At 42.7% G+C, this 22,063-nt stretch overlaps 2 protein-coding genes across 2 annotated transcripts; both read left to right on the top strand.

Moving 5' to 3' along the window:
* Positions 1–599: 599 nt before the first annotated feature.
* Positions 600–6,214, top strand: TBCB (tubulin folding cofactor B). Its single transcript, XM_072123672.1, has 6 exons — positions 600–811; positions 2,929–3,072; positions 3,159–3,255; positions 3,811–4,002; positions 4,809–4,881; positions 5,431–6,214. The coding sequence occupies exons 1-6, from the start codon at positions 695–697 to the stop codon at positions 5,546–5,548; spliced, it is 741 nt and encodes a 246-aa protein (XP_071979773.1). The 5' UTR covers positions 600–694; the 3' UTR covers positions 5,549–6,214.
* A 6,872-nt stretch (positions 6,215–13,086) lies between these two features.
* Positions 13,087–20,486, top strand: LOC140077193 (NTPase KAP family P-loop domain-containing protein 1-like). Its single transcript, XM_072124163.1, has 5 exons — positions 13,087–13,184; positions 14,117–14,172; positions 15,730–15,861; positions 17,487–19,255; positions 20,078–20,486. The coding sequence occupies exons 2-5, from the start codon at positions 14,160–14,162 to the stop codon at positions 20,387–20,389; spliced, it is 2,226 nt and encodes a 741-aa protein (XP_071980264.1). The 5' UTR covers positions 13,087–13,184; positions 14,117–14,159; the 3' UTR covers positions 20,390–20,486.
* Positions 20,487–22,063: the final 1,577 nt, after the last annotated feature.

The raw sequence follows: 22,063 nt of genomic DNA, 5'->3' as shown, positions 1-22,063 counted from the left end.
TATGGGCTACGGAGCGGTACGTATGGCGCCGTGAGGCCATTGAAGTGTATGGGGGATGTATATACGCCGGCCGTATGTACGTTCCCCATACGTTCGTGTGAATGTAGCCTTTGTTCCTTACCACCGATTAAAAAAAAAAAAGTATATTAGAGAGATTAAACATATCAATTAAAATTTCCATTGACATTATTGTAAATTTTACGTCATCCGTTATGTTCCGTTTTTGGCCAATAAAATGACATTGGAGGCAGTTTTCCTACATTGAAAAAAAATCGCATGAATAACAGGTGCCCAACTGACCATAACAGGTGATATGAAATTTACATTGGGATTTTAAACTGATACGTTACACCTCCGGTTTTAACCTTTTTTTTTTTTAACGGAGGTAAGGAACGTATTTTTGAACAGTAGTGTAACCTTAGCGCAAGGGATTGAAAGACGTAAACCAAAAAACGGAAAAACCCCACAGGTCCATATGATATACACTACTCGCGCTCAGCCCTAATCCTGTCTAGTACGCGCCGTATACACGTGCATACGGACTGCACTCCCGTCTCCCTCGCTTTCTCAGTTTCCTGTTATGGGACAGCCGTTGGAAGCCCCACCCCTTCACCCCGTGAGACTCCGCCCCTTCCCGTGACGTCACGCCCACCGGCAGCTGCAGCGGCTCCCGTCTCCGCAGGACGCATCAGCCATGAGCTCCGTGATCGTCAGATCGGCTCCGGTCGTGACCGTCCTGGTCAGTAGCAGCCTCAACACATTCACGGCGGAGAAGAGGCTGGACAGAGGCCTCACACTGGCCGAGCTAAAGGTGCGGAGGATGGAACATGGAGGCCGGGGAGACACACGTGACACAGGGCTTATTATTCCTCTGTAACAGAGAGCCCCTCTAGTAGGGTGTGTGGATTAAATCCTCTGTGCTGCTGTGGTGTGTATTATGATGGGGGACCTACACTGCAGAGTATTGCACGTTGTATCACAGGTTGTTCTGCACATCTTAGGTTGGGCTGGATACGATATTTGGAAATCCTGTTTAAAGGGATGTGCCAGTTAAAGGGATACAGCCGCACTGTAGCGGCACGTACATAGATGGGTGTAAACATCGGCGTAGCTGCAGCTCTTGTGTGATTGACACTGATCGGTGGGTGTGAGGAGTCGGATCCCCTCTGATCTGGTTTGGGTATTATGATGGGGGACCTCCGGACTCGCCCCTGATTTCGGGCAAATAAGAATCACTTTTAAAGGAAACCTACCACTTCCAATCGTGCTTCTAAGATGCAAATGCCGTGCACCAGCTCAGGGTGAGCTGAGCCGGCGCTTATTTTCGTTACGTTTTTAAACCGATATAAAGCGTTTAAACGCTTTATTATTCTTCACCGCACTGTGGTACACGCTCTGCGCACCATGCGCGCCCACTTCCTATTCAGGTGCGCCGAGTGCGGACCACAGTGCAGTGAAGGTACTTGTATATAAAGATTAATAAAGCGTTTAAACGCTTTGTATCGGTTTAAAAACATAACGAAAATAAGCGCCGGCACCAGCTCGCCCTGAGCTGGTGCACGGCATTTGCTGCTTATACCCACCATTGGAAGTGGTAGGTTTCCTTTAAGGAGGACGATTGAGCATTCGCATAGAGAAGCCATTTAGGATCACTGTAAGGCTGCGTTCACACTGACGTATGCCCAGCTACGGTCAGGCGGCCATAATTCTGCTGCGATGGAGAGGTGGGGTAACCGCTCCTCTCTCCATAGCAATGGAAATTCAAGCGATAATAAACCAGAACCCAGCGTCTTGCATTGGTTTAATGTGATGAGGCAATGGCCTGACCCCCGTAAGCGAGCACTACGTTTGTAAACGCGCCTCTAGCGGTACTTGTGACAGCACCCTCGGGGCTCAGTCACACAGGAGTGTCCGTTGTAGTCATTAAAGGGGTTATCCGGGTTTAAAAATTTTTTTATGGCCGGGCTGGGGAGGGATAGTTAAACATAATAAACATGGACTTGCCTCGTCCGGCGCCGCCGATGTCCTGGGCCGCGGTCACTTCGATCCGTGCCCCTGTAAACAAACAGGGGCATGGAAGCCGCGCACAGGGAGCTTCCGGTCCGCGTTGTGGACGGCTCCTCCCATCCGTCCCTATCTCTCAGCGTTGTAAGCGCTGGGAGATGGTGTCGGATGGGAGCTTCCTGTGCGCACTTGTAATGAAACCGGCGCACGGAGAAGACCGGCCGCGGCGCGGGACATCGGCAGCACCGGAGGAGGTAAGTACATGTTTATTATGTTTAAATAGCCCTCCCCAGCCCGGCCATAAAAATTTTTTTAAACCCGGATAACCCCTTTAAAAAATGCATCTGGTTTGTGTCAGTATTGTATTTGCATCTGTATTATTTTTTCACGTCTGCATGGTATCACAAAGCGAAAAAAAACTGGTTCCCGAGCATCTGAGAGTTTCTGGATCACTCTAAAAATCCGATTATGGGCATGCACTTTTCGTAAATTCTGGGGGAAGTCGTTGATTCTGATTTGGCCAGTGAGTGCCCTTCTCGGACCTGGGAACAAAATAAAAATATTCTGGTCCCAGGAAGCCAGTTATTATTGGCAGAACTGGGCACAAACCCGAAGTCCCGGAGCAGCGTAAATAGGCTTTCTATTTTGGGGGGGGAACCCGCTCTCTGGTCCCCAGTGATTTTTGCCAGCATTTCTAGAAAACCCATTTAAAATTAGGATAACTCAATGTTGGTGAAGGATTGTATTTTAAGGAAACCCCTGCAGAATCAAATATTTAGGAGAAGTCTGTGATCTCGGGCCACCACTGGTTTCTAGAAGATTCTATAAATCCGCTTTGACGTTACCTAGTGGTAGTAATAAAATAATCATTGACGCCGTTGTGATGTCAGATGTAAACGCAATTTTTTATAATAATGTTTTTAGTGTAAGTTGGAGCTGGTGGTCGGTTCTCCTGCATCATGTATGGACCTGCAGTTATTCAGCACTGACAACACGTTTATCCAGAACCTGGATCAGGACGACGCGCTGCTGGGCTCCTACCCCGTGGATGACGGCTGCAGGATACATGTAAGAAGCCTCATTTTTTTTCTGTGTTGTAGGAGCTGGAGGATATTTTTTGGGTTCAGATTTTACTAATAGATGTTCTCCTTCAGGTGATTGATAAGAGCGGCACCAAGGTTGGGGAATACGAGGACTTGTCCAGAGTGGAAAAATATGAGATCTCGCACGAAGCCTATGAGAAAAGATCAGGTATGGGCCTCGTTTTTTTATGTTGTTACCCATATTGAATTGTGGGTGTTGACATTAGGACGATTAGTACTATTTAGGACCGAAATAAGTATTGCCCTGCTGGAATAAAGCAATGGTATTGCCTGCACCTAGCTAATAACGATGCCCCCGTTATTCCGATATTTGTGTCACACCTAAAGCGTGTTACCATCACTTCATTGTGACGGGACGGGAAACCCGTGCTCAATCCGTCACGATACAAGTGGAGGGACCCCTATATCCATATACTTTTCATCGTTACTATTGTGGGCCAATCCCTTTAAGGTGTTTTCCTTATGTTTATTTTTGTTATACACATAAAAATCTCAAATATGGGTTGCAGAGCACATGAAAGAAGCACAGGAACGTGTCCATGAACATGAATAAGTATTGTTATTCTCCAGTAATATGTAACTACCCATAATTCCCTGGATTGTATTAAAGGGGTTGTCCTGGTTTAAAAAAAAAGGTGGTTTTTCTTCATAAAAAAATATGTCTCCAATCTGTTGAATTGAATATCTCATCCGCTTTCCGCAGACTCTGTACGTTCCTTTTTGAAGAAGAATAAGTTGGGGAAGTTCAATGAAGAGGAAGCTGCTCAGAAAGCCGCAGAGCAACAGCGTAAGCTGGAGGAGGAGAGGCTGGCAGCGGAGGCCATCACTCCAGGGTCTCGATGTGAGGTGCGGGTGGCTGGACAGCCCACTAAAAGAGGCGCTGTAATGTATGTGGGTGAGTCTCAGAAATGGATAGCCCCTGCGGTATAGTCTGGGGATAATCATGATATCCATGGGATAGGGCCTAACTTGCTTATCAGTGGGGGGTCTCAGTGCTGAGACCACCCCAGATCGCTCCGTCAGACTAATGGAACAGATGGCCGCGCATGACCATTCTGCTCCATTAATCTCTATGGAGCTGACGGGGATCAGACCAAAGGACCCCTCGTTTTAGTGATCTGTGGGGGTCTCAGCACTGAGACCCCCACTAAACAGCAAGTTAGGCCCTATCCATGGGAAAACCCTTTTAATATTTATGATGAAGCCACAGGATAAGTCATAAATATGATAGTTGTGGTACCTACATCTGGGACGCACATCTATCTCGGGAACAGGGATTCAATGGCCCCATTCTCGCAGCAGTGCAGTCTATGGCTATTTTCATTACTGTCATAGACTTTCTGTTAAGAATAGCTGAAGGGCTTTGGGGTTACTAGAATCCCTACGTCACAGGCTGTTTCACCGTCACTGCCTCTTCCGCTGTAATCTCACTGGAGCACAGGAAGTTTTGGCACACAGTGGGTGTGTAAGTGCACCTGCACAGTGCAACAGCCTGTGAATCTACAGCACAGAGGGGTTCTGGTAATGCCCATAGAACCATTTGGGCTCATTAGCATAGTTTTAAAAGTTGATTTTAGAAGGAAGGAGGCCATGGATAACAGATCTAAGAAGATTACCCCAATTAAGGTGCTCCAGGTTTATCATGCTGAGTTTTGATGGTAGATTTCTTTTTTCGCCTAACTTTTGTGTTTACATTTTTAGGGTTAACAGACTTCAAACCTGGATTCTGGGTGGGTGTGCAATATGATGAGCCCTTAGGAAAACATGATGGGAGGTGCGTATGATCTTTGCCACAGGCCTTTAATATATTTGGTGTCTATTGCGGGGGTTTTCAGGTCACAACTGTTTTTCTGGAGGACAATAACTGGGGACTGTTGTGTCCCAAATGATTTAAGCAGCAGGTTGAGTATGCCGACTGCCGCTCCATTCAATCTACATGTCTATCTCTGAGGGTTTCATTTTGGCTTAGTGGTTAGCATTACAGCCTTGCAGCGCTCGGGACCTGGGTTTAAGTCTCAGGGTCAACATCTGCAAAGAGTTTGTATGTTCTCTCCGTGTTTATGTGGGTTTCCTCCAGGTCCTCCGGTTTTCTCCCAAACTCCAAAACATACTGGTAAGTTGTTTAGATTGGGGACAGGGACTGATTTGGCAAACTCTGTGCAGCGCTGCATAATCTGCGTGCGCTATATAAATAAAGGAATTATTAATTAATTTTAATATTAACGGGTTGTGACCGGGAAACTCTACATGAAACCTAAAAACGTTGTTATTTTTTTTTTTTTGGCTTCTAATTTTAACGTAATTTTTTTTTTTTTTTATGCAGTGTTGAGGGAAAACGTTATTTCACGTGTTCTCCCAAGTACGGTGCATTCGTCAAGCCCCAGTTTGTGGTGGTCGGTGACTTCCCAGAAGACGATTACGGTCTGGATGATGAGATGTGACGTCCCAGTGCCACCTTAACTTCTCGGTGCCTCCTCAACGTTCAAACTCCAAGCTTCTTCGCCATGTTCCATTTAGTGTAATAACATTGTGGAGATTTTTCTTAAATTTTTTTTTTTTTTGGAGAGTTTAGCACTATGGCTCCTAAAAGAATTCGAATTGGACTGCAGCTATGAGTTAGTAGAAGCTATTAGTCTATATAGACCCTCAGCCAACCTGGAGGATGTAGAGCGTGGTATTCCAGAAGCCGCCGGGTGCTCGCTGCCTATTGTTACCTCGCCCTGAGCTTATCCTGAGAAGTTTTCCTACAGATCCTCAATATATAGAAACCCTGGGAACTAATGACTTACAATCTAATCACAAAGATGAACATTTGTGGATTTCATTGTATATAACTTCATTGTGACCCCCTCCGCCCCACCTTTAACATTGTTCAGACTTTTTATGTTGTCTCAATGACCAAGTGTATAGTACGTGTTTGAATTATTTATTTTGTTCCAGTTTTTGGGGGATTTCTCCACCGCACGTCCCTGCTCTCCGCTATCTTTTACTGATCCGTTTTTCTTTATAGTCTTCTTTTATGCCTTACATCTTCTCCTTGTTTTATACGCACCAGCAAAGTTTGTTTTATCGTTGTCCTGAGGTACAAAGTAAAGCTGCTTTCTTGATATAGTTTGTGTGAATCCTAAGGTGGTGCAATAAACCAAGGTGAAAATAAGAATATGCCGCTAGGTGGCAGTATACTCCATGCAGTGAATGTCATTGCTGGAATCTCGGAAAAATTAGCGTTAACAGTATCATGGCCTCTGTGTAAAGGGGTGAACATGTCACCAATATTCTTCTTGGTAGCCAAGGGGCAATCTACAGATTTTAACACATTTAAGGGCAAATTTAGTTTAGAATTAGAGATGTTTCCTAAATTTTGATCTCCTGAATTTACTCAAAAAGGATTAGGCTGGTGCCAAGTCCTGCGCAAAAAAGCTTGTGGGCAGGGGGAAACCTAAAGTGCTCTAAACTTTCCTGGTAGAAGGCACCGCTGACTTTGGTCTTGTAAAACACACCGGCCCAGATAGCTATAAAGTATTGTGCCTGTTTTATGTCACGGCTGCACTGTGTCTGACACGCCAGAAAAATCAGCTCTTAAAGTGATGTGTTACTGCTTAGTTGGGTATGCTAAAATAAGATGGCGCATACATCCCGAGCAGTGCAAGGGGCGCCAGATAATTGAAGACCATGCGCCAATATTCAACAATCTGCCGTCCCCTGCACATCTGTGTGGCAGACTGCACTTAGTGTTGTATGCCTCACTCTTGGTAAATCTGGGCCAATGGGGAGACGTATTACTAGGTTGGTTTTTAGACCAGTGCAGAGTAGAACCGTAGAACGGTTTGATCCCTCTGTTTGATGCTGGATGATTAATTTGGTACAGTATAAGACTGGAGGGTCGTACTTTGCACCCCCTATTAATTCGTCTAGTTTTCTGAACCACAATATTGAATTTTCTGGCGCACGGGCTGTTTTCTGTCCTGACGACTTTTTCGGAGAAGGCAGAAAAGTAGTCTGCAACCTTCAGTAAATTAGGTGCAGGGCATTTCAGTTGCAAATTACTCCAGTTTTCTGGTGTAGACAGATTTGATACTTTTCCCCCAGTGGATTTACACCAGCAGATGACACGGCTCCACAAACCATCTCTGCTTGTAGAAACTTCACACTAAAACCTCAAGCAGCTTGCAATCTGCTCCAGATTCTGGGACCTTTGATTCCCTAATAAAATCTCAAATTTACTTTAATCTGAAAACAAACATCTCGGACCTCTGAGACACAGTCCAATTCTTTTTCTCCATGATCCAGGTAAGACACTTCTAGCATTGCCTATTGGTCAGGAGTGGATGACACTTGGAAGGTGACACTTGTAGCCCATGTCCTGGATACGTCTATGTCTGGTGCCTCTTGAAGCATCGGCAGCAATCCACTCCTTGTGAATCCCCTAAATTTTTGAATGGCCCTTTCATAAGGCTGCGGTTATCCCAGTTGCTGGTTCACCTTTTTTTTACCAGATTTTTCCTTCTACTCAACTTTCCATTAATGTGCTTTGATACAGCCAGCTTCTTCAGCAATGACCTCTTGTGACTTGCCCTCCTCATGGAGTGTGTCAGTGACTGCCTTCTGGACATCTGTCAAGTCAGCTGACTTCTCCATGATTGTGTCTCCTACTGACCAACGAAAATTCACTATAAGGATAAAGTGGAAATGTATGTATCCTCACAACAACAAAAAAAAGATATGAATGCATCCTCATCTAATTTTTTAACATGTCAGGTTAAGCATCACAAACGAATGGTCCCAGCGCTTCTGAATGACATGTTGGGAAATGCTGTAACATGTATATGTAGGTGTTAATGTTGACTGAAACTAGCGTAGGTTTTGCCAATATTAGTATTCAGATCTTTCTGAGATAAACGATATATTACACATCATGTGCTTGATACATTCATACTAGTGTACAAATCTACGCTCCCTACTTCTAGTAATCTCTTGAAGTGGGAGATTGTTACACCCATCATTCACATAGGACTACTTTTCTGGCACAACATCATTATAGTCAATGGAATTGGTGCGTAGCGTATAAGACTTCTTCCCGTCTGCCGTGTTTGCACTTGTTGAATTACGGTAGGTGCCAGGTGCGCTGCTAATGTTGATTTAGGCAGGAGCTTGTGAAGGTGAACAGTTCTATTAGTGATAAGGTAAAATGTGATGTTATGGGCCCCGCATGGTGATAACTGCCATAGTTGCAGTCAATACAGAGACACGGCTGCTGTGTACGTGAGCATATAGATTTTTCTTTTTGTTTTGCGCTAGTCTGGATTAGTCATGAAGGTGTGTGGCACCAAATCTATCTAAAGCGCTGGTCAAGACATGAAAATTTCTATATAATTTATCAGTGTCGATTTTACTTTGCGATTGTAATAGACATGGTAGGTGCGCAATGCCCTGTCATCTGTATCAGCAGCTCACACCCCAGCGTTCTGCTTCATCATCACCTGCGGCCGGTGGCTCTTGATAATGAGTCATTGAATTCCTTACGTTCTTGGGACCCTTTCACACTAGTTTTTTTTACGTGCGAGTTCTGTGCATGTTTTTGACATTCAAAACTTGCATTATATTAAATGGGTTTGTTCATAGTTGCACATGAAACTCTCAGTACGCCCTACTTTTGCCCCGTACAAGTTTATGGCCACTTTCCCACTAGCGTTTTCACGTGCCTGTTCTGTCCACACATTTCCCTCTGTCCCATTGTAATTAATGGGTTTCATCAGACTTGAGTTTTTTCACGCACACACGCACGTTTTTTTATGCACGTGAAACACTCAGCATGCGCTACTTTTGCAAGTCATGCATGTAAAAAATGTCCCATACAATTCTATTATGCATTCGAAACGCATTGCACTCTGAGAAACGTGCATGTGAAATGTGCTTTTCACGGATCATTTGCCGTAGAAAATATAGACCACAGTCCTGAGTCTTTTTCACGCACGTTTTATGCACGGTGTCTGTGTGTGTATATAACGCATTGAAAACTCTAATGAATTAGATCAAAAGCTGATGAAAATCGCAAGCAAAAACATCAGTTTTTTTCATGTGTTGTACTCTGTCGTGATCTGCTTATTCACATTGCCGGCCGAGCCATGCTTCTTTACAGCGGCACGGAGAGCGATGCTGCCAGCTTCTCCTACAATGTGACCGCTGGCAGGGGCGTGCTGGGGGTGTGGCGGCACGCCCCCTAATGAATAACGCCGACTGCTAGCGTGCCAGATACGCGATCCGACCTCTTATTTGGTAAGAGGTCGGATCATTTTAAATCAATTTACTGCACATCAAAAAAATTTTAAAACGGCTAGGGAGAAAGGGGCTGGGGGGAGGATTATGGGGGCACATTTGGTCTGTGGGTTTTCCGCGGTGACAGGTCCTCTTTAACGTTGAATTTTAGTTTTCTAATCACTAAACCCTACCTCTTCCAGCTCTTTCAACTAATTTTCCAGGTTTCTCAAACAGATATTAAAAGATGGCGTACAGAATTGGTTCTCTATATATGCTTTTGCTATGAAGGCTCAAGTTCTCAGCCAAAACGCATTGTTTTATCCATCTTATACCACAAAAAGATCATACATACAGTATGAAACTGTAGCAGCGCCTGCAGTCCTTCCTTTAGAATGTGGGATTCTGGTTTTTTTTTAAGTCGCTAATTCAGAATATACTCTAAGGGTGGTGGCACACGTCCGTCAAAAAATGCATGCGTTAAAAAAGCATCCGTTTTTTTATAGGTTTGACCAATTATCTTAATTGAAACTTGTCAAAAATAAATGTGTTTTTCAAAAACACATGCGTTTTTGGACAGACTGCTTAAACAATGTGCCAAAAATGCATTCAAAACGCCATTTGTGCCATCACCCTAACTCAGCAAACGCCAGATGTATCAATTAGGAAAAGCTCCTAAGATATATCTGATAAGCAGAAACGCAATGATACATGTCTTTGATCCTGGCTTTGTCCTCTAACTACAGTTCTGATTCCTAACCATACTGGGGATTCAGCTATCCACTGCAGGGCCACCATAAGAGGCAGTAACCTCTGATGTCTTGAGGGGTTTATCTAACATACGTAATACCATAATTCCAGCAGTGGGATTGGTGCAACCTTCCTTCATGAAGGCCTCCTTTTGGCTTTGCCCTTGTGAGCGCCATTCCCATCTCAGGCTATCATGGCATCTTAGAAAAAAAAAAAAGGGACTCATCACCGAAGAGGACAGACCTCCATTTCGGCCTCCATTGCCAACTTGCTCTACAGATTGTTTTTCAGTTTGGTGTCATGAAATCAATGCAACAACTGTAGCCGAAGATCTGGTTTGTGGCCCGATGTGGTACAAGTGACTTCTGATGTATTTTTTAATTTTCAAAAAATTATCTTCCACTTGTAAAGGTATCTGGTGAGTATGAACCAGGTGATGTCTTTTTCAAAGTTTCACACACTTTCTCCACACAATTTCTCAAAAATTCAATTTAACAGTATCCTCTAAAGGACAATATTTAGAGGAAAGGAGGATTATTACGTACCTACCCCTCTCATCCCCGTGTGTCTCAAGCTTCATTTCTTATATATTTGCATGGGCGCATTTCAGTAAAAAAATAAGTTAAGCATAAGATAAGCAAATTAGCCTGTGGTGCTCTGCAGAGCACCATCACGCTCCACTGTAATATAATTTTTGCACGCCCCAGGACCGTGCCAGCCTCATTCTGAGAGGTGGTCAGATTTGAATAGAGAGTCAATGACATCACTGGCTCTCAGAAGGCGGCTGGCACTGCCCTGGGGCGTGCATAAATTATATTACGGTGGAGCATGATGGTGCTCTGTAGTGCACCACAGGCTAATTTGCATACCTTATAAACTTACTTTTTACAGAAATGCGGCCATACAAAGATATAAGAAATGAAGCTTTGGTCACACGGGGCGGGTAGGTACGTAATAGTCATCTACCATCAGATTTCCTTTAAATTTGATTTGGGTCCAACTCAAATCACTCACAACCAAGAGGTTGCGGAAGCCCTTACGGCATGACCTGGCGCCGTGCCTCGGACCAGGAGGATCTCAAAAAGTAGCTGTCCTCAGAGTGGTGAAACAGAGCCAAGGCGTGTCCCGGCAGTTCCCTTCCTGGAATTCTTCCCCAGGTTGAGTCTGGGCTCAAGAGGGCAGCTACATTTTGAGAGCCTCCCAGTCTTTGTAGAAGTTCTAGCGCAAGTGTGACGAGATGCCAGGCCATGCTGGAAAAGGGCTCCAGGGGTCGGATAGGGCTTCCACTGCCTCCGGGTTTCTCAACTTCGGAAATTCATCGGGAAGTTCAGATACATCCTGAATAGGATTTTTAATGAAATTTGTATTGAATTCCACTCGTCCCATTCAAATTTCTCCTCTCTTTTCTACTGCAGGAACATGTTTCATCATTTCAGGACAGAACAGCAAAACTTCCACTTTGTGATACATATTTTACTTTAACTCTAAGCAGTGTCCCCCATGTTCTCTTCTCAGTCCAAATAATTTTAAGGAAGGTAAAGTTCTTCAGGTTCATGACCACTTAGATCTATAGCATGTTTACCTTTCACACACACTTCACATAGCGCACTGTAATTAATCTAGAATTACTACAGCTAAGCTTTGGACTATGTTTGCTTCTCCTGATTGCTGTTCATGTTTATCAATGGATCATATTTACAGGTGCAACACCCTAGTAGGCAATGTCTGGCATCCTTGGAAAAGCCCTAAAAAGGAGAGAATAAACATTAATTATTCACAAGCACACCAGCTACACATAATCCTATGGTGACGGTGCTTGCTCAAAAATTTACTTTTGTCTCACAGTATTACTGGAAATTAAGCCTTCAGACACATCAGATTCCTCTTATTTCGAAGAATCCAAAGTTCAAATCTAATGGTCCTGGTTCTAAAAACTCCATTCTACATAATTTAAGGGTTATACTTTGTGATTCAGTCTTTATGCATAAAGCAGAAAGTTACTATATCTTCTTCCATGATTTAGAAACGTTCAACAACACCCCCTAACAAAACCATACTTAGAGGTACCACTTTGCTCGGTGTAGATTGGATTGACCTATAACTATGGGCCTCTGATGCCGGGCCAATCGTCAACCGCCAGGGGTGGGTGGGATGTTGGGGGGAGGGCTGGGATTGACTTGTCTGTTATAAAATACTGTTGTACTGTTTGGAAATGGAACAAAAGGAAAATAATTGATTAATATATGTATTGTAATTTTGCATTTTTCTGTATATAAAGTTAAAAAAAAAAAAGAGGTACCACTTTATGTTCTATTTTATCACTAAAACTGAGCCTTTCAAATAATGCAAGCAGGGAGATAAATTTGTCTTTAATCCAGACTTGTGTTTCATAAATTTGATCCCATTTTGTTTTTCCAAATGAGCAATTCGGCTGAAGTGCTTTGGGGGCTTTAACAAAGCCCCTCCGGGTTTCCCTCATCAAACTTCATTGTATCTTCTGGACTTTATTGTCCTGCTTAATACTAACTCCGCTGCATGCAGAGTCTTTCTGACCAGATTTCCCTTAATTAATTTTTTTCATTCATTGTTTTTTTTTCTTTCCACCAAAATAGAAGAAAGTAATACAAAATTGTATCATCTTCCCACCTCTATTATTCCAACACTTACACGATCTCCACTCTTTCCACTCAATTTAGAAAAGGCCATTCAAGCAATCCCTGGCCAGTGACTATTGAAAAAGTAGGAACCAGTAGTGACCCAGAAATTGTCAGAACAGGAGTGAAAAAAATTAAAAAACTCTTTGAATTATTTATATTTGTTATTTTATTCTGAGACACAGATTTCTAATATCCCAAGGCTGTAACGTTACACACAGGATGCAGCTTGTAGTATTAGTCAGACACCAGTTGCCCCCATATCATGTAATTTGTAAGTGTAAAGTCCAAGCCAGGCCCATGTTGACTTACAGCGCTCTCGTGTAAGCCGTATGATAATACCATTCCAAAGAGGCGTGGAGTCAGCTTCTCAAACCCTGAGACACTGAGACAAGTATATATGAAGACCGTTTGTCAGGTTAGTAAACTTCTTTCATTTAACATAACGTATGTTCTGTTTGTGCCCCCCATATACTTGGTGTTGGTGCTCTACAGGACCCCATGGTGGAGGGGATGTGCCTATGTATAGATGAATTTGGCAATTGTCGGCCAAGTGTTAGTAACGCCACAGCCAGAGCAGGCACGTATATTGTCACACACACTTGTTATTCTACTTACATTGTGCAAAGAAGAGACTCTTTTATACCACGGCCAGCAACGGTTATACATGTGCAATAAAAAAATCTCATTACCGTTTCATCAAATGACTCCTATTACTGCTAATACAAAGCAAAAGGATTAAGAACGAGAGGCCGTCATTCTGAACATCTAAGATATGTTGACCCTCTTCCCCCTGCTGTAAGCGTGAAATGGCATCAGCTGTTGGTACTCACAATTTTAGATTTTTCGCAACTATTTAAGTTCAGAAAATGGTAGCACAAAAAAAAGTTCAGTAAAAAAAAATTGAGTAAATTGAGTACTATTAACATGGTGAAGGATACATTTCAGACCCTTTCACAGACGCCTTTGTCTGTTTGAACAAAAAAATTGAACAAAACAAGGTGGGCTTCAGTCAAATCGTCCAACGGCACGCCCCCATGCATCACATGGAAGCCAGCACAGCTGCACCAAATAACGATCACGTCGTTAACCCCGAAAAAGACGAACAGTCTGACAATAGTGCGATACGCGACACTTAGTAAATGAGCCCCAATAGATCTGAAATAACAAGTAAACAATATTGTATTATGTATATTATTCTGTATTATATACAATCGTAGGGGAATCGGATATATAGAATTGTAGAGGAAGGGGGGTGGACAGAACGGGGAGGAGATGTGTGGCTCCTAAGAACTGTGGTCCTGATATGACCAAGAGTCCAGGTTAATGAGTAATATCCTTTCTCCGCAGGTATAAGGATTCCTGGAGAAGTCCCTCTCTCTATAGTGATGACATGGTGTGTCCTGGTAAGAAGATGCTTTCTTCCTTTAATACTCTATTACTGTCATGTCTTTTCTTATTATGCTGTTTATTTCCAATCTCCTATCAAAATGTGGATTTTTCCATTCCCCCAATGCACCACCATCTCCCCCCACCCTTCTTATTCCTACTTAGTCCTTGTATGTGTTAATATTCTCCAGCCATCAGAGAAACGTTATCTTATCTTCTGTATATTACCCCACACCTTATCTCCACTTCCTGAATCATAGAGTACATGAAGAACAGGCCGTGTTGGTACGAAAAAAGTGCATATAACTATTTTTCTATAGGAATCCACAATTATCCTATTGGTTAATAAGTGTGCCACCCCCCCTCCCATAGGGATGTACGGCAGTGAGCATGCGTACAGTGGAGATGGTGGGGTAAGCCTTGGCCATACTACTCTTGTACTGGTTTACCTCTAGGCCAACAAGAAGATTGAACATCCAAAATTAAAGGACATCTACCATCAGTCTGATGGTAGATGTCCAGCATTAGATGAGGGCAAACTGATAGTAGATGTCCTTTAAGCATGTTCTATCCTTCTACCTGCCCCCAGGATCAACTGTGAAATAAGTTCAACTGGTCCATCCAAAATCCTTGTCTTAGGATGGATCCACACTGGCATGTCCGTAACGGATTGGTTTTGTTTCCGTTATGCTTCTGGTTTTTGTCCCCATCCGTTTTCTTTTTCCACGTCCGCAAAAATAACTTGGTTAACATTGGTTAGATTCCCCAGCATCATCTCTGAAATAAATTGGACTGTCACAAGTTTCTTTTTTTTGTGGACTCATAGGAGCATTTTTACATTCCCGGCCGCTGGAGTTTGCCCAAAGTGCAATGTCTGACAATACTAGGCTGCGCCCGATATCATGAATGTGTTGCTTCCAGCTCCGACAGTGTTCACCACCTTTTTCGTGGTGCATGTAAGTGCATGGGCTTGCGACACAATTTAAAAGTTAAATCCTGCGCTCAGTCTGAATCAGTCAGATCGTCCAACGGCACGCCCCTCAATTTGTGTCACATGGAAGCCAGCGCATCTGCGCCAAAAATCAATCATGTGCACCAAAATCCCGGCGCAGACACTTGCTAAATACCAAGCCGTGCAATCCCTGAAAACGGTGTACAGTCTGACTAAAGTGAGCAGCGCGACCATTAGTAAATGAGCCCCATAGACTTCTATCACCTTCCATTATCAGCAAGAGTGAAAAAAATAGGACAGGTTCCAAAATTTTTTTTCACAGACAACAGATCAAAAAACAACATAAACAACACAAATGTGAAAAAACCCATAGAAAAGATTGGTTCTGTAAGGCTTCCGAGAAAATTACGGAAGCACTGGTGTGAAATCGCACATTTTGGCATGTATTTTGATTTATACCAATTTGCAATTTGGTAATAATATGACCATAGCTGTCTATAATAACGACGTTGTCGGTCCTCAGGATGTGCAATGCTGTATTATATTATAGATCTGTATTGTTTGTGCAGCTTCCGGTTATGTCGCATGGACCCCATGTAATTTTCTCCCTCTCTTCCCTAAGGCTTTGAGACTAAAGATGACATCTACTGCTACTCTCTGGCAAAGGCTTTGTATTATGTTGTTACTCCGGTGACAGTCGGGTTTTACGCACCATGGGGTAGACGTAAAGACTATCTTCTCAATAAGGTTGAATGTAAGTATATGGCTCTTCCTTTGTCCACTCTTTTAACAAATGTGGATGAACTTATATAAAGTTATATAAACAAATATACAGAAGTGTAAACTATATAGAACCTGACTGGTGTAACAGCAATTCTTTTAATATCACATTGTATTGCATCTGTTATGTTGTACATGTAGTTTGGTCTACAAGCATCATGTTATAGAGCAGGAGGAGCTGAGCAGATTGTACATAGTGTCCTATCTGCAGGCAGCATGTTACAGAGCAGGAGGAACTGAGAATATTGTACATAGGGGCACATTTATTAAGGGTCCAAACGCCGCATTTTCGTCGGGTTTCCCGTTTTTTTTCAGATTTGCCCTGAATTGCCCCGGGTTTTTGGGGCCGTCTTGCCTGTGACACAAATCGGAGGGCGTGGACGTCGGACAACGCGACTGATTCGGACAAACTGCTGAATTTAAAAAGCAAATTGTGTCGCAAGATCAGCGCTCACATGCACTGGGAAGAAGATGGTGAACGCCGGCGGATCTCGGCGCAGAAGCGACACATGCAGGATATCGGGCACACGATCTTAGTGAATCACAGTAGCTCCAAATCTTTGTCTGACAACGCACGGCGGGGATTGCGACGGGACGGTTAAGTAAATGTGCCTCACAGTGTCCTATCTGCACGCAGCATGTTATAGAGCAGGAGGAGCTGTGCAGATTGTACATAGTGTCCTATCTACAGGCAGAATGTTATAGAGCAGGAGGAGCTGAGCAGATTGTACATAGTGTCCTATCTGCAGGCAGCATGTTATAGAGCAGGAGGAGCTGAGCAGATGGTACATAGTACCCTTTATGCAGGCATTATATCATAGAGCAGGGGGAGCTGAGCAGATTGCACATAGTGTCCTATCTGCAGGCAGCATGTTATAGAGCAGGAGTAGCTGAGCAGATTGTACACAGTGTACTATCTGCAGGCAGCATGTTATAGAGCAGGAGGAGCTGAGCAGATTGTACATAGTGCCCTATTTGGATGTAGCCTATTATAGAGCAGGATGAGCTGATCAGATTGTACATTTTATCCTATCTGCAGGCAGCATGTTATAGAGTAGGAGGAGGTGGGCAGATTGATATATATTTTGTAGGAAAAGTTTCACTATAACTTTTTGAACATTTTTGAGATATTTGCTTGTTTTGGGTTTTACAGTCCAAATTATAATAACCAATCCAGGAAAAAGCACTTAGAAAGTCTGACTTCTGTCAGTGGTGGCAAATTCACCCTGCAACATTGATTTATACTTTACATTCCATTGCAGCATTAGAGGTATTTTGCAATGTAACAGGGTTCACAAGGAAATATTTTGGTAAATCAGTCAAAACTGGAGGTGAAACCTTATCAAAGAAATGAATAGAGAAAATTTGTACTTCCTCCGTGTTATGGACCTACTCCAGGTTTTGGTTTACAAATACTTAACCAAAATTCTGACCTATTCTGTTTGTCGAAAGTAGTGATGTTTGTTAAAAATTGTCAGTACGGTCTATATGAAGGTAAACCAGGTACAGCTAGTGATTTTACTCATATTTTACAACTAAGAACAAATATCAGATGTCTAAATGTGAGATGAAGAGCCTAATTTTACACTGTGGTTGCAGCGTACCTCTGTTATGAAGGAAGCATGAAGGAGCGGGAAGAAGTCCAAAGAACCGGACTGCGGACAAGAAAAACCACAGGGAAAGATCTTATCAAACTCATCTTCCTTTTAATATTTTATAATCCAGTAATCACAGAAACACACAAACAGCGTGAGAATATACGTTATTGCTTCATCCGCTTCAGTGCGTGGGAATACGCTGGAAGTGACCAACTTTGGGCCGGACTGGTCACCACTCTCTGTGATGGTATTGAAAGTTGCTTTGGGTTGGCACCTATTAGCGTCTATCGAGCGGTGGGCAGAAAGACTAGAATCATAGATGCTCCACTCAAACAGGAATGGGTTTCTAAAAAGTTTCTATGCATCCCACTTTGGGTTGCTACTTTGTTGGTGATCATTATTGGAATCACTGTGGGAGCTTTGCTCCTAATATTTGGCTTTCCATTTGGTGATCCAACAGGAGACATGTTGGCTGCCGCTGAAGGAGTTGGGGCAACTGTAGTTGGGTTATCTGCAGCAGGAGCGATCAGAGTAGCCATTGTGGTGGTCAGAAATGCCATTGTCACTCAGAAGGGTAAGGTTCAACAAAAAATGAATCGAACAGATATGAGCTCCCAGTTGGGTTTCATGAGTGATGTAAAGAGGGAGGTCAAAATCATTACCCGTTACCTACAACTCATGGAAATCTATCAAAGGCAAAAAATTAAGGTGGTCCTTGAGATCACCAACTTGGATAAATGCATGCCCGACAAAGTTGTTGGGGTACTGAATGCCATGAACATTCTTCTCTCCGATCCAAATGCCCCATTTATTTCCATTTTGGCTGTGGATCCACGAATCATTATAGAATGCGTTGAAAGTTCTCAGCAGTTGAAAGGTATGGCCAACAATGGCTATGAGTTCTTAAACCGTATCATAACATTGCCCTTTTGTATCCCAAGAATGAACCCTGAAACTAAATTAGCCTTTCTAAGAAATGTCATTGAAGGCAAAGGAGATCTAATTAGAGATACTGAAGAAGATATAACGTTTGATATTGACGCCCCAAATGAGAAAGACTTTCTTTTACGCCAACGAATAACCCCTAACAATGACTTTAAAATCAATGATATCCCATTAGTAGTAAGAAGCTCAAACGACCCACTGGAGACCAATGGTGGTTTCCTAGAAAAAGGACCAAAGACAAAAACCTTAATCAACGAAGCCTTCAGATATCTTTTTGATGATCGTATGAGATACTATATCACTGACAATGTTGTTCATATCAGAAGGATGGTAAATACTATTACCATAACCATCAGACTCATGATCAGGGAAGTACCAAGACACCAAGTACAACCTTGTAAAGTTACAGAATGGGTTCTCCTGGCTACCCAATGGCCATGTCGCCTCAGTTGGATATTGCAGTGTGTTGAAGACGAGCAACAGATGAGATGCTTCAGCGAAGGAGATAACAACAGTGACTACACCAGAACCTTCCTTTGGGATGTCTTCGAGAAGTCTTTGGAGGAGTTGGATACTATGAAGTCTAGCCTTAAACAACTATTAGAGTTGGATGGAGATCCGGAGATCTTCCACCATTTATTATGTGACAATTTTACTGTTGCAGATGCCAACTTTTTCCTGCCATTTACTGTTAATTTAGATTCTTCCATAAAGAGACAAATGGAACTTCTAAGAGGCAGTAATAACATGTGGGAATCGAAGAAGAGTAATCGACTGACCATGCTGTCTTTACTGAACATGAGCGTGGATGAGGTGTGCAAGGAAGTAAGTCTAACATTTTTATGTCTATTATTTCCTGTTACATGTTAATTGTGTTTTTTAATGTACAGGCAGTCCCCGGGTTACATACAAGATAGGGTCTGTAGGTTTGTTCTCAAGTTGAATTTGTATGTAAGTCGGAACTGTATATTTTATCATTGTAATTCCAGACAGAACTTTTTTGGGCTCTTGGACAATTGGATTTTAAAAATGTTGAGTTGTCATAAGAATCAATATTAACACTAAAGCTTCATTACAGACACCTGTGATAACTGTTACAGCTGTTTCTTGTAGCCTAGGGCTATATTACAATAAATTACCAATATCCAGTGGTCTGTTTGTAACTAGGGGTCGTATGTAAGTCCAGCGTTCTTAAGAAGGGGACCGGCTGTATTTTTGCTTTAATATTTTCTAATTAGGTTTAATTTAAAATTGTCCTGTTTAGTTCCAGGAGCCCATGAATTCTACTACATAGCAAGCTGCAGATTGCCTTTCTATCCTAAATATGGATTTCCCATGGCAGGTGTCTGCAGCCCTTGTCTCACCTCTCTTGAAACTCAATTAAGCCTTTAAATCATGTATAATGCACAAAAAGCTTATGATTATAGATGAGCAGACCTGATGTTCTGGTTCAGGTTTGGATGCCCACCATGGATGTATTGCCAGATTACAGCCAATCTGGCAAATCAAAGCCCATAACTACTAGCCATGGCTATGATTGGCCAGCTGAACCAGAATGTCGGGTCTGTTCATCTCTACTTATGATTCATCATATGAGCACATCTAGTCCAGTAAAAAACATAAACATTTACTTCCTTTTTTTTTCAGATGAACAAGCTAGGTTTTCGGGAAGAGAATCTCAAAATGTATCAGCAGAAAATTAAGGAACACAACTTAAACGGCCGAGCGCTTGTCTACAGTGATAATAATGAAATCAAAGATGTTTTGTGTATGGGCCTTGGAGACTGGACACTTTTTAGTGTGTACTTTTTAGGGGTTCTACCCCCACCCCCTACTGCCCCTGCAACCGCCCCAGTTGTTGCCAAGCAAGATGCTCTGAAACTTGGTGCTGGATTCAAAGATCCTGGATCCATAATAGGGAGCAAGTTATCTCTGTACTCGAATGATAATATTTCCTAAGTTACGATGAAAGGATTCTTCTTCGGGAAGCTGGGGATGGGCAGTGGCCAGTAGGATTTATTATAGTTGCCACCCGAAAACTGGCAGAGACAGTAGCCAGAGCAGACCCCAGCCAGAGCAGACTTGGTCTTACGTCAGAACTGGTGGAATTGTGCCAGTGCCTCTTAGTAAATCCTGGTGCCGGATCAAGGGATTTGAAAGGGGTTATTCGGCCGTTCTATGCAAAAAAAATTAAATATCCTAGCATCTCTATTTTATGTTCCCTCTTTAATATATACAAGTTTTTGAATGCATTAAAATTCATTTTTTTAAATGTATTTTACCTTTTATTGCTGGTGTCATGAATCAAGGTCTAATAATGGCCGCCGCACTCCGATTACCTTCATATGTATATAATCTGCTTTCACTCTTATCTATAGATAATGGTAGGGAAAAAAAATATATATATTACTCAAGTATAAGCCCAGACCCCTAATTTCAACACAAAAAAACTGGAAAAACCTATTGACTCAAGTATAAGCCGAGGGCGAGAAATGCATTGGTCACAGCCTCCCCAGTATATAGCCTGCCAGCCCCCTGTAGTATATATAGCCTTCCATCCCCCTGTAGTATATAGCCTGCCAGTCCCCTGTAGTATATAGCCTGACAGTCCCCTGTAGTATATAGCCAGCCAGCCGCCTGTAGTATATAGCCAGGCAGCCCCCTGTAGTATAAAGCCAGCCAGCCCCCTTTAGTATATAGCCAGCCAGCCCTCTGTAGTATATAGCCAGCCAGCCCTCTGTAGTATATAGCCAACCAGACCCCTGTAGTATATAGCCTGCCAGCCCCCTTTAGTATATAGCCAGCCAGCCCCTGTAGTATATAGCCAGCCAGCCCCCTGTAGTATATAGCCTGCCATCCCCCTAGTACATAACCTGTAGCCCCTGCCCCCAATATAATGCCTGTAGAAAAAACAAACAAACAGTGTACTCGCCTTCTGACGCCCCACGGCAGGTCCTCTTCTAGTGTTGCTCTGGCATCGGCTCCATGTCCCTGTGATGTCCGTCGCAGGGATCGTGACGTCAGCTGCTCGCTGACATCATAGTGTGTGTCAATGCCAGAGCACATAGTAGAATGTCAGCGAGCGGCTGACGTCACAATCCCTGCGACGGACTACCTAGGGACACGGAGCCGATGCCAGTGCATTGCTGTATAGAAGAGGACCTGACGGGGTGCCTCGGAAGGTGAGTACACTGTTTGTTTTTCTTGACTCTAGTGTAAGTCGAGGTGAGGTTTTTCAGCACATATTTTGCGCTGAAAAGCTCGGCTTATACTCGAGTATATACGGTATATAGTGTGTATGTATATATGTGTATATATAAATAGTTCACATATATATTTCACCAAAAATTGATAATAAAAAAATTCTCTCTTTATATATAGATAGATATATTTTGCTATAAGGTAAGAGAAACATGTATTTATTTTTCTATTACCTGTCTGACACTTTCTATAAGTTTCATATATATAAAATCAATATGCTTATATATATATATATAGATATATACTGTATAAACTCAAGTATAGGCTGACCTGAATATAAGCCAAGGCCCCTAATTTTACCACAAAAAACTGAATGAATATTATAGTCTAGTGGTCACCAACCATTTATGTTTGTCTAGGGTCTGGCTGCAG

The sequence above is a fragment of the Engystomops pustulosus genome, chromosome 9 (genome assembly GCF_040894005.1).
Source record: "Engystomops pustulosus chromosome 9, aEngPut4.maternal, whole genome shotgun sequence".
NCBI lineage: Eukaryota > Metazoa > Chordata > Amphibia > Anura > Leptodactylidae > Engystomops > Engystomops pustulosus.
Note: the sequence above shows the minus strand (reverse complement) of the source record. Positions and strands in the feature narration are given on the sequence as shown.

Coding starts and splice junctions, on each gene's coding strand:
- LOC140077193 (XM_072124163.1), top strand. Junction 15,862..17,486: donor TCTTCTCAATAAGGTTGAAT/GTAAGTATATGG, acceptor CTGTGGTTGCAG/CGTACCTCTGTTATGAAGGA. Junction 19,256..20,077: donor TGGATGAGGTGTGCAAGGAA/GTAAGTCTAACA, acceptor TTTTTTTTTCAG/ATGAACAAGCTAGGTTTTCG.
- TBCB (XM_072123672.1), top strand. CDS start 695: ATGAGCTCCGTGATCGTCAGATCGGCTCCGGTCGTGACCGTCCTGGTC. Junction 812..2,928: donor TCACACTGGCCGAGCTAAAG/GTGCGGAGGATG, acceptor TAATGTTTTTAG/TGTAAGTTGGAGCTGGTGGT. Junction 3,073..3,158: donor ATGACGGCTGCAGGATACAT/GTAAGAAGCCTC, acceptor GTTCTCCTTCAG/GTGATTGATAAGAGCGGCAC.